The sequence below is a fragment of the Peromyscus maniculatus genome, chromosome 2 (assembly GCF_049852395.1).
Source record: "Peromyscus maniculatus bairdii isolate BWxNUB_F1_BW_parent chromosome 2, HU_Pman_BW_mat_3.1, whole genome shotgun sequence".
Lineage (NCBI taxonomy): Eukaryota > Metazoa > Chordata > Mammalia > Rodentia > Cricetidae > Peromyscus > Peromyscus maniculatus.
Window position 1 is genome coordinate 21,993,748 of NC_134853.1, and position 19,880 is coordinate 22,013,627.

The 19,880-nt window shown below is 37.8% G+C and overlaps 2 protein-coding genes across 2 annotated transcripts in view; both read right to left on the minus strand.

Moving 5' to 3' along the window:
• Positions 1 to 18,521, minus strand: part of LOC143266765 (uncharacterized) — a 401,183-nt gene extending 382,662 nt beyond the window's left edge. Inside the window, exon 1 of the mRNA XM_076563825.1 lies at positions 18,423 to 18,521. The gene's annotated coding sequence lies outside the window, so the exon portion shown is untranslated. The remainder of the gene's footprint in view (positions 1 to 18,422) is intronic.
• Positions 5,285 to 18,528, minus strand: LOC107400336 (uncharacterized). The gene is made up of 4 exons (XM_076563832.1): positions 18,423 to 18,528; positions 8,772 to 8,898; positions 8,516 to 8,576; positions 5,285 to 7,375 (listed from the first exon to the last, which is right to left on the minus strand). The coding sequence occupies exons 1-4, from the start codon at positions 18,423 to 18,425 to the stop codon at positions 5,944 to 5,946; spliced, it is 1,623 nt and encodes a 540-aa protein (XP_076419947.1). The 5' UTR covers positions 18,426 to 18,528; the 3' UTR covers positions 5,285 to 5,943.
• Positions 18,529 to 19,880: the final 1,352 nt, after the last annotated feature.

The following is a 19,880-nucleotide window of genomic DNA, read 5'->3' on the forward strand; positions in this document are numbered from 1 at the left end:
ACTGCAAAGTAGGCAGTCTGAATGGTTTCAAAAGCTCCAGAAGCTGCTAAGCAGTTTCTGGAGAATAGTGGACTCCAGAACCGGCACAACAAGGCATCCGCAGCTGAGATCCATGAAAAATCAATGCAACACAGAAAAACCTGAGAAAACATCAAAAAACAATGTGGTTTAGAATACAACTGTACCTAGCCGGGCGGTGGTGGCGCACGCCTTTAATCCCAGCACTCGGGAGGCAGAGCCAGGCGGATCGCTGTGAGTTCGAGGCCAGCCTGGGCTACCAAGTGAGCTCCAGGAAAGGCGCAAAACTACGCAGAGAAACCCTGTCTCGAAAAACCAAAAAAAAAAAAAAGAATACAACTGTACCTAAAAAAATCTCTGGCTTGAGAAACAACGCTGCAGAGACACTTGTTTGCTAAAATTGTTAACCGCAAAAAGTTATGGTTATAAAACATCTCTTCATATTTGGAAGTTGAAGTCTAATATCAGAATTTACTTTTTTTGAACTTAAGAAAATGAGATAAAACTACAAAAAGTTTTGTTATGGATTTCTTGAAATTTGGAAGGCTCATACCAGAATTTATTCTTTGAATTTGGGGACTTAAATGAAATAAACAATAGTGAATTCACTGCAATGGGATAATATTGAATTTACTTATAGTAATGACCTGGGAACTTTTCTAGAGTTATCTGTGCTAAAAATGGAACTGTTTAAATGAAGAAATGTATTGCTTCTACCTAGAGTCAAGATGCAATTTTGTGTATGCATATATGATGGTGATTCATGAATTGTTCTGTGTTAAAATGCAATTGTTTTGTGGAACTGTTTATGTAAAAATGGAATTACTTATGGAATTGGTTTTGTTTTACAAATGGAACTGTTTAAATGGAAAACTTTGGGTTTTCTAACTAGGCTTGAGATTTTATTTTAAAAAAATTACTTAAAAGGGGAGAAATAATATCCCTTAGTCTGTGGGAGCCCATTCTTGGGTTCCTTGTAGCTTTGCCCAGCAGGTCCGAATAGAGGATGATCAGGACCACGGGCCTGAGTGCAGGTGTCTGAGATGGTCTGCACTTGACTGTGCTGGGAGAGGAGGTCTTTTGCTCCACCCCTTGGCATCTCTATAAAAACCCTGGGCCAGAGACAGTCCGGGCCCCATTGGAATAGGTTCCAGGCCCTCTCGAGGCTATCCTTTATTTTCTATCTGTTTATCTCCACAAGATTCTCCGCTATAAATTCTTCTATCTAATATTTCCTGCTGATCGCACTCAAGAAAACTCTGGGAAGCTGTGGGGGTGGTGGGTAAACGCCCCACATTAGTCTATTTAATTTAAAAAATATTTTCTTGTTGTTTGAGTGGACTGTCATGTTTTGTTAGTAAGAAATGAAAATGGGGTATACTAAGAGACTACTTTTAAAATGTAAAGAGTTTTATTAAGAAATTGCTTTTGGGTGATTTGTTAAAAGTTTTCAAAGTGTTAATGGTTAGATTGAAAATATTGCTTTTCAATAAGGGTTTGTAGGAATTGTATGAATTTGGGTTTTCTTCTAACTAGGTTTGAGATTGTTTTAAAAAATTATAAAGAAATTATAAAGGGGGAGTTATGAGTGATTTAAGGTTGAATGTATGTTTGCAGAAATTATGTTTAACCTATTGATATTAATGCACCCTGGTTTTGTGGAGTTAAGGAAATATTTAAGTTTGATGTGAATACATCAGAAGCTTTTCCTATGTTCTGTTAGCAAGAAATTCAAATGATTCTATTGAGTTAAAGTTGTAAGACTGAGAAAATTGTTAACTATAAATAGCAACATTTATGTTAATTCAAATGGTTCTGTAAAGAGTTTGCTTTGAGTTGTAAGATTGGGAGAATTGTGACTATGTATAGCAATGTTTATGTTAACCTGTTAATGGTAATGATGAAATTAAGGGATTCTTTAAGATTGCGATTGCATTAAGTTTTTGGTTTAGAAAGGGCTTAAGGCAGCTAAGACTGCTGAGGTTACTTTGGACCTAATTCAAAGAAGAAATGCCATCTTTATCATTCCCTACTCCCATACTGGGGGGTATAACAACTATGGAGACTGCTGTAAGCTATTAATAATGAGTTATTTTGTATATATTAAGAAAGGGGGACGTGTGGGAGCCCATTTTCAGGTTCCTTGTGGATTTACCCAGCAGGTCCGCATAGAGGATGATTAGAACCACGGGCCTGAGTGCAGGTGCTGGAGATGGTCTGCACTTGGCTGTGCTGAGGGGTGGTCTTTTGCTCCACCCCATGGCGTCTCTATAAATACTCTGGGGCAGAAACAGTCAGGGCCCACTAGAGTAGGTTCCAGGCCCTCTCGAGGCTCTCCTTTGTTTTCTATCTGTTCATCTCCACAATCTAAATCCTTCTATCTAATATTTCCTGCTGCTCACACTCAAGAAGACACTGGGCAGCTGTGGGGTTGGTGGTAAACGCCCTGCAGGGGACCAAACTGGCCTCAAACTCACAGAGATTGGCCTGACACTGTCTCTCAAGTGCTGAGATTATAGGCATGTACCTCTAAGTCCAATTGAGATATATTTTTAAATGACCTATCTTTGACTCAGAGAAAGAAAGGATAAAATAAGATTTAAAAAGGGATAACCATACTTTTAATGAACATCAATACTGCTTGAAATTCTATAATTTGAACTGGAAAATTTTAAAATGAAAACGTTCTCAATAATTGGGTTTTTTTCTTTGCTTTGTTAATTTCATTCATTTAAAAATGTTTGAACTGTGTATGTGTGCATAAACCAGCTTAGAGGTGTCTCTTATGTGCTTTCCCTATGTGAGCTCCAATGATGAAAACAAGGGAGTCACATGGCTGCAAGTAGCCGCTGTGCATTTATTTTGTTTTAAATGTTACCTATGTATGTGCTGATATAGGAGTGTGTAGATGCCACAACCCATGCAGAAATAAAAGAAAAACTTGTAGAAGAAACATGGGTCATTTAGAGATAGAACTCAGGTCATCAGGCTTAGCTGCAGCCACCTTTACTGGCTGAGGCAATTGTCTGGCATTCAGTTGAGCTTCTGAGAAAGTGTTATAAACAAATATTTAGTCTTCAGCATAAACAAATTTAGAAAAATGAATCATAGTATACATATTTTCATATGCAAAGAGGATTTATCATCCAAATTGTCCTGTGTTTCTCTATACTTGTATGAAAATACATTTACAATCTGAAAAGACAACAGTTTATTCATGTAATATTCCTACTAATCTTATCTGAATATCAGTGAGATGGCTCAGTGGGAAGGGTGGTGTGCAAAGTTGGAAACCTGACCTTGATCATCATATGAAGTAGATACAACAAAGTTGTCTTCTGGTCTCCACAAATCTGCCTTGGCCTACAAAGCCATAATCACATTACACACATACCATAAACATTTGTTATAAAATAAATCTTATTGCCATTATATTATCTGGTATCTCTTGAGAATCCCCTTAGAAGGCAAAGGCAGTCCTTAAAGATGAAATGCCCAATGGTTAACTAATAGGGACAGGAATAAGCATGGAATGTTTAATTTTACATATATACATATATATACACATATAAATACATAGATATATGTATATATATCACCATATCACAATATGTGGTATTAGATACACAGTTGACTGCTGATTATCCCACGTTATTACACACCTATAAGATAAAAAACATATTGCTTTGTACATACACAAGGTATTTAATGTTTCTTTTTTTCTATTTATTCATTCATTTATTCATTCATTCATTTATTTATTTATTTATTTATTTTTCCTCCATGTGTCCCTGCCGGCCAGAAGAGGGCACCAGATCTCATTATAAGGGGTTGTGAGCCACCATGTGGTTGCTGGGAATTGAACTCAGGACCTCTGGAAGAGCAGTAGGTGCTCTTAACCACTGAGCCATCTCTCCAGAATGGTATTTAATGCTTCTTATAGTCTCTTCTACTAAGCATTGTAACATTAACATTGTTATATCATACAGAGAAAATTGTACACTTTGGGAGTACATCATTTACCCTTGGAAAAGGAGGCTCATGAGTTAAATGTAGCCCTCAGTAATTACTGACATCCAAGCCAGGCTGAATAACAATCAACAAAATCTCAAGCAAATTTGTGAAAATATGAAAAACAAAAGCAGGAACAACCCACTACACTTTCACAGACACCTGTACTTGAAAAGTATGATCACTCCCTGCCTGGTATTTATTTTATTTTTTTCTTTATTAAGACATTTTTATTCATTTTGCATACCAACCACAGATCTCCTCCTCCTCCTGCTCCCTCTCAGCCTTTCTCCCAACCCTCCCTCATCTCCTCCTCCAAAAATGTAAGTCTTCCCATGGGGAGTCAGCAAAGCCTTGGACATTCAGTTGAGACAGGACCAAGCCCTTTTCCTCTGCATTAAGGCTGTTTAAGGTACATGATCTGGGTTTTTGGATCCCACTGCCTGATAATAAACAGTGGACCGCTTAGATGATAGGGATCCCATTCTATCCATTATGATAAAAAAAAATACCTGTTACTAAGTAAAAGCACCAAAGAAGATGAACAAACCCCACAGAAGAAATATAACAAAAACAAAATAAATTTCACTAAATGGACTTGCCACACATATATCACACTTTAGTAACTATCTCAAATGTTTCACAATACAAATCACAATGCAGCTGGGCGATGGTGGCACACGCCTTTAATCCCAGAACTCGGGAGGCAGAGGCAGGCAGATCTTTGTGAGTTCAAGGCCAGCCTGGTCTACAGAGCAAGATCCAGGAAAGGCACAAAGCTACACAGAGAAACCCTGTCTCAAAAACAAAACAACAAAAACCCAAACAAAAAAAAAAAAAAAAAGAAATCACAATGCAGTCATCTCCACCATCAGTCTGGAGTGAACATGGTAAGTAATTTACTTCCTTCAAGACTATGATGAAAAAAAAATGAAAAAAAAAAGGCTTTTTTTTTCTTGAAGCAGAAAAGGTCTAAAGTCTTTACCAAATTATTTAGATGAATAGGGTTTCCTCTTCTATAAGTTCATCCCTATTTCCTGACATCAAAATAATGTCAGTTCTAAAATATTTAGGAGGCTAGAGACATAGCTGGGCAGTTAAGAAAAGTTCATTCCCAGGACCAGGGTCCAATTTTGGATGGCTTCCCATAATTCCTGCTACAGGGAGATCCAAGTGTCTAAGCTTCTTGGGAACCAGCATATAGATGCACATATGCACACAAACGCACTGACACCACATAATTGAAAGTAAAACAAATCTTTAAACAAGTTTTACTCATGAAAGTTTTTCTCTTACAAGCATCCATTTCTATAACACAGGTGCTGAGACATCTACAAGCTCACTTACACAGTTTTTCTTTATTATAAATTGGTTTGTGTAACAGAAAGCAAGAATGTAGACTTGAAGTGAGAGAAGTCAATCCTATTCAGTTGCTGGCGTCCATTGGAATGATTTAGGAAATGCTGCTGCCCTGCTTTAGGAAATATGTTCCTGGGTGGGAAGACTTTGAGAATTTACATCTGCACACCATTTCCAGTTCCCACTCTACATCATGTTTCAAGCTGATGATCTGAGTTCTTAGCTTCCTGCTTTAGCTGCCATGTGTAGCATTTGTTACCATGCCACTTTCACGGTGATCCTATATCCCCCTAGAACCAAGGGTCAAACTAAACTCTTTTATAAGTTGACCTAGACATTATATCACAAAAACAGACAAGGCACTAATACAAATCCATAAAGTTTTACACCTGAGTGAGTCATTTCATGTAATTCAAGTACAAAAATCTAAAAGGGAAATATTATTGTTGAAACTCATAGGGCTTAATACATTCATAAATTTATTTTTCCAATGAGTTTTCAGATACAATTATATAAAGACAGATGTGAAAATGCTTGACCAGATTGTTGACAATCTTAATTTTTTTGAAGATCACTATGATGTGTAGTCTTACCAAACTTATTAAATTCATAGGGTTCCTCTCCAGTATGTGTTCTTTTATGCCTTTGAAGAGAACAAAGATGAGCAAAGACTTTACCACACTGGTTACATTCATAAGGTTTCTCTCCAGTATGTGTTCTTTTATGTATTTGGACACATCTTTGTTCTGCAAAGAATTTTCCACACTGATTGCATTCATAGGGTTTCTCTCCAGTATGTGTCCTTTTATGCCTTTGAAGATGAGAGCTATGTGCAAAGGCATTTCCACACTGATTACACTCATAGGGTTTCTCTCCAGTATGTGTCCTTTTATGCGTTCGGAGATGACTTTGACATACAAAGGCCTTACCACAGTGATTACATTCATAGGGTTTCTCTCCAGTGTGTGTTCTTTTATGTATTCGGAGAATTCTTTGTTCCGCAAAGGCTTTACCACATTGATTGCATTCATAGGGTTTCTCTCCAGTATGTGTTCTATTATGTATCTGAAGACGTTTTTGTTCTGCAAAGACTTTACCACACTGATTGCAAGCATAGGGTTTCTCTCCAGTATGTGTTCTTTTGTGCATTTGGAGATTACTGGGACGTGCAAAATCTTTACCACACTGATTACATTCATAGGGTTTCTCTCCAGTATGGGTTCTTTTATGTATTCCAAGACTGTTTTGAGAAGTGAAGGCTTTACCACACTGATTACAAGTATAGGGCCTCTCTCCAGTATGTGTTCTTTTGTGTAATTGGAGATTACTGGGACGTGGAAAGAGTTTACCACACTGATTACATTCATAGGGTTTTTCTCCAGTATGTGTTCTTTTATGCATTTGAAGATGACTGGGTTGTGAAAAGCCTTTACCACACTGATTACATTTATAGGGTTTTTCTCCAGTATGCGTTCTTTTGTGCATTTGGAGATTACTAGGATGTGCAAAACCTTTACCACATTGATTACACTTATAGGGTTTCTCTCCACTATGGATTCTTTTATGTCGTTGAAGATGACTGACTTGTGAAAAGCCTTTACCACACTGATTACATTCATAGGGTTTCTCTCCAGTATGTGTTCTTTTATGCACTTGAAGAATACTGAGTTGTGAAAAGCCTTTACCACACTGATTGCATACATAAGGTTTCTCTCCAGTATGTGTTCTTTTATGCACTTGAAGAACACTGAGTTGTGAAAAGCCTTTACCACACTGATTACATACATGAGGTTTCTCTCCAGTATGTGTTATTTTGTGTTTTTCAAGATTATTAAAATGTGGAAAGCCTTTCGCACACTGATTACATTCACAGGGTATCTCTCCAGTATGTGTTCTTTTATGCTTTTGAAGAGTACAGTGATGAGCAAAGGCTTTAACACATTGAGGATATTCAGGAGGTTGTTGTCCAGTACAACTTCTTTCATTCCTGCAAGAATAATTGGCACATGTAAAAGCTTTACCACTTTAAATACACTGTTGAATCTTTATATTTGAATGAATTAATTTACAATTTGGTCCAGTTGCAAAGAATCAGATATTAAGGTTTTATTACTTTGTTTACACTCATATTATTCCCATTTATTAGGGGTTGTTTTGCATCTTTGAAGATACCTGTGATGGTAAAAGCATTTATTACATGATTCACATTTACACATTTTTTCTATATGAGATTTTTCACATATTTGAAGAGAACTGGAAAAACTCAGCTTTATCAAACTTATTGCTTTCATAAATTTTCCTATACTGTGAGTCACATTACATCTTCTAGATGAATTATGACAAACGAACTATTTACATAGTCCTAGTACTCATAGGGCTTTTCTACAGTGTGAGATTGTTGATGTATTTACAGTGAAGGTGGAAAACTATTTACTTGTATACTTGAATCAGATTCAACAAGTCTATTCAATGTGGGGACTGCTATATATATTCTAATAGTTCTGAGAGGTATGTTCCATCATTCCATATCCCTATGTTCATGTGACTTGTATCCAGAATGACATATGACATACATAGTAAAGGAAGAATGACAAATAAAAGGTTTCCACATTGAATTCATACAGTTTGAATTTCTGTTTCTCATAGATATGTGGTATGGGGATTAAGGTCTCTCCACAATAGCCCTTGACTCTAAGTGCCTCTTTCACTAAATTTATCAAAGTCACAAAAAGTATATAGGTAACACTAACTTTACTATGGACTATTTGCTTATTGGGAGGTCTTGAACATATACTTATCACTTCTTCAATGTGTCTACCTTTTTTAATATGAGTGTTATGAAATGAAATGGACTGTCAGTTGTACAGCACAGCACTCATGGGGCTTTGATTCAAATGGCCACGTCTGTTAAGGCATTGTTTTCTTGTCTTCTTTCTTAAAAGAATGCCTTGAAAATGTAATTCACCTACCTGAAGTTGAGGAATATGGTATTTGTTGTCAGAATTTAATAATCATCAATGCATTATAAGCTGTGCTAATTTACACTGTTGCTTTTCTTTGAAACTTCCAGGACACATTTACAGTTTCTTCAAAGGCACATTTGTAACAGCTTGCAAAAGAAAATTACCTTTCTTGTCTTCTAGAAATTTTACAGTGTTCTTCGATATTATGTTCATCTCTGCTGTATCCTAAAATATAGTTTCAGAAAATGTATGGTATATTATTAAAAATTGTGCAAAATTTAAGTTACTATCTTCAGTGAACCTTAGAACCATACTTGATTTATTCACCTCATTCTTCTTTCTCACTCAAATTACAGAGAAGCATCAATAGCCAAAGAATAGTTGTCCCCTTATTTTATATGAAGAAAAATTCAGTCTTGCCTATAGTAATGAGGTTCCTGTAGGTCTCCAGCATCACATCTTTGTAGAGATTCTTCTGGGAAGGATTCAGCAAAGTCCATTCTTCCCAAGTGAAGGCAACATGCACATCATCATAGGTCACTGCATTCTAAAATATCACATAGATATGTACAACAGAAAGCATGATACTGACAACATTGTAAATCTATACTTCTTCATGGTATAGTCATATAATTCTGGTGCTCCACTTACTTCCTCCATAACACAGACATTGTAATGTAATCATCAAGTCACTCTAGAAGAAAACTGAATAAGGAGGTTCACCTCTCTCATTTCTGTACCCCTTGTATGGGATATAACCTTGCAACAGAAATGCCTATTAACAAACATAGAAAAGTAAACAGATCAACAGTACAGACTACACATTAGAAAAATTGTATGAACAATTACTAAGTATAAAAAAGAAAAATAAGTTGGACAAGCTGGATGTATTGGATCACACCTTTAATGCTAGCACTCAGAATACAGAGGCAGGTATATTTGCTTGAGTTGAATGGTAGCCTAGTCTATGCAATCAGTTCCAGGACAGCCAGAAGTACATATTGGGACCCTGTCTCCTGTGCAAAAAAATCAGTCAAACAAGCAAAAAGATAGAAAGAACACAGAGGTTATTTACTTTAGTTTCTACAAAGAGTTAGACATTCACTCCACTTCTGTATTTATCTTCCAGAAACCTGAAGTACCTCATTTTAATGTGTAACATCAGTAAGATCTTTCTAAAAGGCATTGAGTGTTTAAACACAGTTTCAAATGGTCAGATGAAAACATTAGCAATATAAATGTTGATAATAAATAATCAACACAGGGCAGAAGAGATGGCTCAATAGTAATGAGCTCTTGCTGGTCTTGCATATAGGTGGGGTCAACTGCCAATATTTATACAAGAGATCAAAACTATCCATGATTCCAAGTTTAGGGTTTCTGAGGCCATCTTTTGATCATTGTGAGAACCAGATACCCACATGGTGCATATCCATGCATACAGGTAAAATACTCATATTCATTTAAAATATTCAAATCAAACACAGCAGGCAGGAAGAATGTCCTGTACCTGCAATCCAATGACAGAAGGCTCAGGCAGTATTAATGTCATGAATACATGTCATGCTGGAAAACAAAATGATACCATCTGCCAAATTTCAAATTTCAGGATGGGGTGAAGCTCAGTATAACAGTATTTGTTTGACATGTACAAAAACCTACATTTTGGGCCCATCACCCAATAATATAAAAACAAAAAAGCCAGGAATTTTGGCCCAACTTTAATCCCAGCACTTGTGAGCCAGAGTCAGGTGGTCTCTGAGTTCAAGGCCAACTGGGCTTACAGAGGTACTTTCAGTTTAGCCAAGGTTACACAGAAAAACCTTGTCATCAAAAACAAACAATTTAAACAGCAGGCTACCAAACTGGCTTGGCATTGAATGGCAACTGCTTCTACTGTATCTAGAGTCTATAATGGTGGTGAAGGCATGACTGCAAGAGAAGGATGCTGGCTCATGAATTTCAACCAAAACACAATAGGTAGAAACAAAGAATAGGAAATTGGTTGAGTCTATAGATGTTCATAACCCATCCCCAATGAGGAATTTCATCCAGAAAGGCTCCTCCTAATCGAAAGAAAGTTCCCAAAGAGAGAAACATGTTCAAATACATCATCATATCTGGGAAGTTTTTCATACAATCAACTACATTCTGATCCAGGTCACTATAGGCTCGTGGTCATCCATGAAAAAAAAATGCACTTAGTCACTTCAATGATACTCTTGGTCTGCGATATCCCCTATGCTATTCAAATGTCCAAAGCCTTTTCTGACACTCAAGAAAATCTTGACAGTGACATATTGTAAAATCAGAAAACAAATTACATCTTTCCAACATACAATAGCACAGAATACCATTCACTTTCCAAAAGAGAGGAATGGGAACAGAGTGAGAGAAGAGCGGACCAAGGCAAGTCTCAAACACAGAGGAAAACCATCAAATCTTATAGCTCTGTCTCAGACACATAAGGCTTCAGTTTCAAAGGACTTAGATGTGCCCTATCCCTGCAATGTCTCATTCATCTCTCTCTTTGGTTACTTTAACTCCCTATATGCAGCCAGCTCATGATGGGAGATGTCTCATAGCATAGATATCTCATCATCTTGTGGTCTCAAAATGAAACACAGGCTTCATCCTCACAGTTTCACACAATAAACTCTGTCTCCTCACTGTATTCTGACACTGCCAAACATAGATGCCTGTCACAATGCTGAACTGAAACCACAAACTAAGAGTCCATGACCTAAAATTTTGATGTTTTCTTGTTTCCACGATCAAGAAGGGTAAGCCTGCAAATTCTGACTTCTTAATTAGAATGGACACCAACATGCTTGGACCACAGGTGCAGCAGGTTTTATATGAAGTTGCTTCCAGGGACTAGGAATCACTTTGCTTCCTCTATAAATTGAAGGTTTAGGTGGATGGTGTCTTATCCTTATGACACCTTGCTAGGTTTCCATTACAGAGCAAGGGACTTCTGTATAATGCTGATAAACTCCTTGAAAATTCCCATCTATTTCAATACTTGGCTACCATCTGAAACTACCTTTTCATTTTCATTAATTTCTGATCCATTTTTTCACTGCAGAGCTGAATGAGTCATCAGTAATAGCCATAAAAGAGATTCAATATTCTATTTAAGAAATTAGCCCATTGTTTTTTAATTCTGCCTTACCAAATTTCCAGGGCATAGCCAGAATAAGAAAAATTATGAAGCCACAATATTACCCAAATGAACTCTAATATATATTGAGTCTATCTACTTCTGTCTGGAATCCTATGATCTCAACCTACACTTTCTGCCATTACTCTCAACAATCCTATCTACCTGGTTCTACAACTATAGCTAATTATGTTCTCTGTAAAATTTTCTATACTTTTAGCCATCTAAGGTGTTGATATCATCCACATTCTTCCAAAGGACAACATTCCCATATTCTACCTAGCAACAAAACCAATTTTGGTGCTCCATTTTTTTGTTCTTACATTCTTTTATGCTGTTGTTTAAAAGTCCTCTAACCAAAAGCATCTTGGGCAATGAATGGGCTTGTTTGGCTGATTCTGTCAGATCACAGTTCATCATTTTAGGAGCTTAGGATAGAAGCTCAAGCTAGCATTTGAAGAAAAAACCATGGGCAAAGATTTTCCCCCCTGGATTTCTCTCTTGCCTAGTCACTGCCTCAAGCTCAAATCACTCTCTTTTCCATCCCAGGCCCACTTTTTTAGGAATACAGCTACCCTCAGTGGAGGAGCCTTTCCAGATCAATCATCAATCATCAATCAACAAAAATCTCTCAAAGACACATAGTTGAGCAAATGTCCTTGTAGTGGGAGGGAAAGGCATCTTTTGGGTATATGCCCAAGCATGTTATTACTGGGTCTTGAGGTTTGCACTTGCTCCAGATCCTTTCCAGCATTGGCTCTCACTTGTGTTATTGATCTTAACAATTCTGAAAGGTATAAGATTAAAATCTCAAAGTAGTTTTGATTTACATTTCCCTGATGGCTACGTATGTTGAACGTTTCTTCAAGTGTTTCTCAGCTATTTTAGATTGTTTTACTGAGGATTCTGTTTAGAAAGGTACCCCATTATAATCTGAGTATTTGGTTGTGGTTTTTTGGTTTCTTGAGTTCTTTCTTATCCTAACTGAGGCAACCCAGAAGCACATAAACAAACATAGTATACTCACTTCTAAGTGGATATTAGAAAATAAAGAATAATCACAGTTAATCACATTACATTCCATAGATGAAGAGTGGCTAAGTAACAAGAACAGCTCCAGGAGAGCTGCATGGATCTCCCTGGACAGAGAAAATAGATTTTGTGGGCACACTGGAGGGACAAGGGTATGGAAACAGGAAGGACCAAGTAAGTATTTAAGAGACATAGGGGGAAAGTACAGAGAGAGATTATTGGAATAGGGGAGCTTTTAGCAGGGCATGTGGAAATATAATGCAGTGCAAGCTTCCTGAAACCTATCAGGGTGACCCTGGAGAGGACTCCTAGTAATCAAGGGCATGGATACTGAATCAGCCATCTTCTGTAACAACATAAGGCTCCCAGTAGCAAGACTAGGACATCAAGCTAGTCACAAAACATTCAACCCACACTTGTCCTGCTTGCAAGATATGCTAGGGCAGAGGTGGCTCAGAGCTTCTGTAGTGGCCAAACAATGACTGGTCTAACTTGAAGCCAAGGCTCTGAGAGGAAGCCCATGCCTGATACTGCCTGGATGACTAGGAACTGGTACTTGGATGGCTCAGAGAACTAGGATAGAATCAAATATAACAGAAAAACAACAAAAGATATGAAATGATTCATAACTATATTCTGTTATAATATATATCACTGCCTAGCCCAATTGTCACCAGAGAGGCTTCTTCTGGCAGCTGATGGGGCCACATGCAGGGATCCTTACCCAAAGAGAGGAGGGAACTTAGGGATTGTATATTTTCAACATACAATGTCACAGGATATGTTCCCATTAAGGAAAAGAGGAATATGGCATCCAGTTCAGGCAGAAATCCCCTGCTCATGTGTGTGTCACAACAGTCAGAGGAATAGGTAGGCAGGCCACCAGCCCAGGAAATTTCCACACTCTGTACATTTCCACAGACACAATCCCCACAAACCCTATAGTTGCTACCAGCAAAGCCATATCCCCACCCCTAAATCAGATGGATAGCCTCTGCTCAAATGCAGGTCATACCAGCCAGGAAAATAGGTAGGCAAACTGAGTCAAAGACTCCCTGCTGGACCAGAGGCCATGCCATCCATCAGTAATCCACATAGGCTGCTTAGCTTTGGACTCCTCCACTCATTCAATAATCCCAACACTATCCTCAATCCCACTTCCATAATCATCTCTGGGTTGTAGCCTTCAGCTTTGGTGAAGGAAGACCCCTTGCTCAAGCAAAGGATACATCATGTACCAGAAGTTCACGTAGGCCAACTGCCCATAGCTTCCCCAACTCTCTCAGCGCCCCTCAACACTATCCCTAAGTTCCCTCCTCTCTTCGCATTTTATCAGCCCCAAACTTGGGCAGCTACTCCCTGCTGGAACAAAGGCCACACCTACTGCAACATTCCTAGTCCCCAACTTGGGATAACAAACAGTGTTCAAACATAGGCCACACAGAGCAGAAGACCAGAGAACAAATAGAACCCAAGGAACAGAACACCCATCCAACAAAGACAAACTGAGAAATTGGCACCTAGACCCACAATCAGCTCAAACCCAGATACCCAGACACTAGCATAAGAACACAATCAATAACAGCCACTATAATGTGTCACTACCAGATTCCAGCTATCTTACTACAGCAAGCCTTGACTATTCCAAAACAGTTGAAGCATAATTAAGAAACCTTAAGACCAACTTTATGAAAAACATAGAAGTTCTTAAAGAGGAAGTGAATAAATTCCTTAAAGAAAACAGGGAAAGGATAAATTAAAAATTGGAGAAAACGAATAAACTCCTTAAAGAAAGCCAAAACAAAAACAAAACAAAACAAACATGTGATAAACATAAATGAATCTGGTCAAGGCTTGAAATTGGAAACAAAAGCTATTAAAAAATACAAACTGAAGCAATTTTGGAAATGAAAATCTGGGTAATCAAACAGGACTTACAATGGCAAGCTTAAAGAAAAGAACACAAGACATGGAACAGAGAACTTCAGGCTTTGAAAATATGATAGAAGAAATGGATATATTGATCAAAGAAAATGCTAAATCTAAAATTTTCTCGAAACATAACATCCAGGAAATCTGGAACACTTTGAACAGATGAAACCTAAGAATAATAGGAATAGAAGGCAAAGAATCTCAACTCAAAGGCCCAGAAAATATTTCTAAAAACAACTGAGAGTCAAAAATTTTCCTAACTTAAAGGAAAACGGTCTCAAAGGTGCTCATAGACAATGAAACAGCAATCATGGAGCCTACAGGAGTCTGCACTAGTTTCTGCTGTGGATATTGCTCTATATAAATAAAACACTGATGGCCAGTGACCAGGCAGGAAGTAGGTTGCCAGGCAGGAAGTAGGTGGGACAAGGAGAGAGGAGAATTCTGGGAAGCGGAAGGCTGAGGGGGGAGACACTGCAGCCACCACCAGGACAAGCAGCATGTAAAGACTCTGGTAAGCCACCAGCCACGTGGCAAGGTATAAATTTATAAAAATGGGTTAATTTAAAATAAAAGAACAGTTAGCAAGAAGCCTGCCATGGCCATACAGTTTATAAGTGATGTAAGCGTATGAGTGATTATTTTATACGTGGATTGTGGGACTGCGGGGCTTGGGGAACCTGGAGAAAAGCCCTCCAGCAACAAATGGCGCCCAACGGCTCAAGTTTCCACCTTAAACCTGAGAATATTTAATAACCAATTCCAAACAGAGCCAAAACCAGGTTCCTGATTCTTGTCTCATATGGGCAGCTAGACGCCGCAAAACGCAGGTTTGAACACTGGCGGGTTCCTAGCGTGTGCGTTTGACCGGCAGTATGGCGGGAATGAGGCGTCTGCCAGCGACACATAACGCTGTGTGGTAGATTTAGTCTTTACTATTATTAAAAAAAAAAAAAAAAAAGAGGTTTCTGGGCTACACGCTGCCTTGATAAAAGCGTAGACCCACTATTTCTGAGAATTGATGACTCCCAGAGCTGGCGGAAAATGTACCACTGCCATGTTGGGAAGCTGAAGTGGGCGGAGCCAGCAGCCACAGTGCCGCTTCAGGCGTAAAAGGCTACATACAGTTTAAAGCAATAAGTTCGCAATAAGACTGATTCAGATGAAATAGTTTATAATGCATGTAAAAATGTACGTAGGCTTAAAATATATATATATATATATATATATATATATATATATATATATACCGTTATATAAACAAATAGTATCTAAAAATAAAGTGTTTTAAAAAAACAGCAAAGGTAATAAGCCACGTAAAGATGGCTATCACACATAAAATCTGGATTATGTTCTCTTTGATATTCGTAACTAAAGAAAAACATTTGATTATAAAAGCTGTTCAGTTATGCCAAAATGTAAATTTTAAAGGTACCTTGACTTCAAAATTTGGATATAAGGATATGTTGCTTTGGAAAAGAGGTTCTGCTTTTGTTTCCACAGAAAGCCAGAGGCTGTGGATTTGTTCCAAATTAAGATACATCAGGTTTCATCAGCCAAGACCCCCTGAAAGTTCTCCGATGACACCAGGGCCCAGATAATCTAACATCCAGATCGGTTTCAAGGCAACTGGTTCACACAATACAGCCTCATGGACTACCCCATAGGCCTAAAATTTTCTTTGCGTCCCCATAAGATACAGTGACCCCTCCAGCAGGAAGTAGTAAGAGATGCTACGCCCAAATTCCCAAATATACCAAGCTGGCTTTAGAGGTGGAATTGGCTCACTCCCCCTCTAAACCCAGACATATTGCTTAAAAAAAAAAAAATGGTTAAGAGATTCTTGTGTCCCAAATCAAAAGAGCCCTTTGGTGTGGGACAGAGAAAAAACAATATTTTTATTTAAAACAGGTTGATTATAAATGTGATCTCTTTCTAAAAAAGAAAAGCGGATATGATATAGATATATAGGAGGATATGGAGATGATAAGATAAAAGGGTAGATTAATGAACCTACTTTTAAGGAACAACTTGTTTAAAATGTTTTACATTGGTATAGATTTTAGCTTATGTTGAAAATGTTTTATATTGATATAAATTTTAGTTTATTGATACAAACTTGAAGTTAATTTTGTTATACTATATATATATTCTTGTTTGAGGTATTATGTTTACATAACTCATTTAAAATTGTAATGGATAATTAAAAAATAGATTAATATTAGTCATCTATGAAAATCATATCTGTAGCCATGTTAGTTAAGTCTTCTAGGTATACATAGATATATTTCAGATAGATAGGTAATCTTCAAACACTTCATAGACCTAGAGAATATGGCATTTAAATAACTTAGAATTCTGTTGACGTGAGACACAATTGCTCCTGGCTGCACCAATTGATCCCGAGAGAATGTTGGGCTTCTAAGACATTTCCATTTGGAAGTTTGTCTTTTTGTCACAAAATGGCCTACTGGGCAAAGAACTGCCCTTGCCTTGATGGCTGACAGTACAAATATAATGCTGTCCTTTCTGGACAAGCGGGACACAAGGAAAGTGACTACTGTACTCTGCCAAGACAGGGTAAGATGGTCTCTCAGAATTCCTGCTTCTAAAAATGGTCTGTCAGATACTCTAGGCCTGTAGCCAATTTGAATGCACCAACAATGCTGAGAAACATTAGGTGACTGTCCAGGCTGCCAGCTGTCTTGGTCTACTTTTGCAAGATTCCCAAAAGTTGCTTGCATCCATCTACCATTTCTCAGGTACCATTATGTTCCTTCTCAGGTCTTTGATGTGGTTGAAAACTAGATAGTTGTAATTTCCTCAGTTATGATAAAAGATAAGTTAGATATAAAACCTTAAACTCACAAATATAAGATATATAGGACATCTTCTTTAATATTGTAACTATAATTCTTGCTCGGTAATTGTTTTGTTATATGTAATTTTACCATGTTAAAGTTAAAACCTTCCTTTTTAAAAAAAGAAAAAAAGGGGAAGTGCTGTGGATATTGCTCTATATAAATAAAACACTGATGGCCAGTGACCAGGCAGGAAGTAGGTTGCCAGGCAGGAAGTAGGTGGGACAAGGAGAGAGGAGAATTCTGGGAAGCGGAAGGCTGAGGGGGGAGACACTGCAGCCACCGCCAGGACAAGCCGCATGTAAAGACTCTGGTAAGCCACCAGCCACGTGGCAAGGTATAGATTTATAAAAATGGGTTAATTTAAGATAAAAGAACAGATAGCAAGAAGCCTGCCATGGCCATACAGTTTATAAGTGATATAAGCATATGAGTGATTATTTTATACGTGGATGGTGGGACTGCGGGGCTTGGAGAACCTGGAGAAAAGCCCTCCAGCAACAAGTTTCTCTGCATATAAGTTATTGTTGTGTAGGTTGGTGGTTTTGTGAGACTCCTATAAGTGTGAGTGGAGGGGTGTCTCTGACTCTTTTGCCTGATCTCAGAACCCTTTCCCTCCTACTAGGTTGTTTCATCCAGCATTGGCATGTGGGTTTGTGTCTAGTTTTATTTTAACTTGTTATGTACATTTTTCTGGGAGGCCTGCTCTTTTCTGAAGGGAAATGAAGGAGTGGATCTGGTGGAGAGGGGAACAGTGGAGAGGACTGGGAGGAGTGAAGGGAAGAAAATAGCAGTTGGAATATATTGGATGAGAGAAAAATACATTTTTTTTAAAAAAAATTTAAAAATTTTAAAAAAGAAAGCAATGTGGACACATTGTGGACAGTGGGGGAAGATTTAATTCTGAGCAAGAATTAACAAATCCTATAGCTCTGTTTCAGACAGGTGAGTTTTCATTCCCAAAGGGCTTAAATAACTCTACCCCTGAAATTTTTCATACATGTTTTTCCTTTGCTACTTCCACTCACTGTATACAGCTCCCCATGGCAGACGTCTTATAGCTTGGGCATTTCAATATCTTACCATCTCAAAATACAACACTGGCGTAATCTTCACAGCTTCATGCGATGACCTCTCACAGTCTCTTCACTGGGTTTCTGACTCTGCCAAACAGATGTATGTAGCAGTGCTCAACTGAAACAACAGAGGAAGAACCTATGACCTACCTGTACATTTTACATCTGTCTTGTTTCCAGAACCAGTACGACATGAGTTACTCACCACAAATTAGGCTTCTATGTTGGGATGGATGCTACCACACTTGGAAAATCTTTACAGAAGGTCCTCTGTGAAGTTGCTTCTTGGGATTAGGAATCAAGTTGCCTATTCCCTCCATAATTTAAAGGCTTAGATGGATGGAGTCTTGCACTTAGGGTACCTTCCTGGGTCTCAAATGCTGAGAAGGGCCTTCTCTTTAATGGTCCTAAACTTCAAAAGTCCCTGTCTCTGCCCCACCAAAGGACTACTATTTGATACTACCTAGTCCTGTTTATCTCTTCAAAACAGACTTTTTATTTCTTTCTGCACCACTTGTTTCTTTTACACTGTAGACCTGATTGAATTATCAGTAATAAACACCCAAGAGAAGCAATACTTTGTCCAAGAAATCAGCCTATTATTTTTTAATTTTACCTTACTCAATTTCTTAGGGAATGGAGAAAATAAGAATGATATGGGGACAAAATATTATTCAAATTACCTCTAGCTAAATTTTTAATGGAGTCCATTTCCCACTGAAATCCTATTCCCTGAAGTGCTACTGTGACCATTACTTTCAATACTCATATTCCTGGTCCTACAAGAAGAGCTGATTAAGTTCTATGTGCAACTTTTTATGCCTTTTGTCATGTAAAGTCCTAATATCTTTTTTTTTAAAGTCCTAATATCTTAAACACTACTCCAAAAGACAACATTCCCACATTCTATCCACCAACAAAATCACTTTTGGTGTACCAAATTTTGTTCTAACTTGCTTGTTTCTTGCTGTGATTAAATTGTCTAATGAAAAGCATCTCAAGTAATGAACAGGTTTATGTGGCTGATATTGCCAGATCACAACCCACAATTGTAGGTGCTAAGGATAGAATCTCAAGCTAGGAATTGAAGACAAAAACCACAGGGAAACTTTGTTTACTGGCTTTTTCTCTTGCTTGCTCACTGTCTTGTGCTCAGGTGGCTTTCTTATCCACCGTATGCCCACTTGTTTAGGGTATTGTAACCTCAGTGGAAGAGTATTTGCACATCGACCATCAATTAACACAGTTTCTCAAAAACACAGTAACCAGCAATTCTGATCTGGGCATAGCCTCAATTTATGTTCCCTCAGATGTTTAACCATATCAACCCCTTAAGCTGAAAAAAAAAAAACCCACAAATATAAAGATAATAACAACAGGAAAACACAGATATACCAAGAAATAAGGAGAAGTGAGTCTCCAAGATCAAGAAAACTAAATCTGTCTCTCCACAGAAATTTCCCAA

Coding starts and splice junctions, on each gene's coding strand:
- LOC107400336 (XM_076563832.1), bottom strand. Junction 8,577..8,771: donor CAGGAACCTCATTACTATAG/GCAAGACTGAAT, acceptor ACTATATTTTAG/GATACAGCAGAGATGAACAT. Junction 7,376..8,515: donor ATTTCTAGAAGACAAGAAAG/GTAATTTTCTTT, acceptor TTATTCTTGCAG/GAATGAAAGAAGTTGTACTG.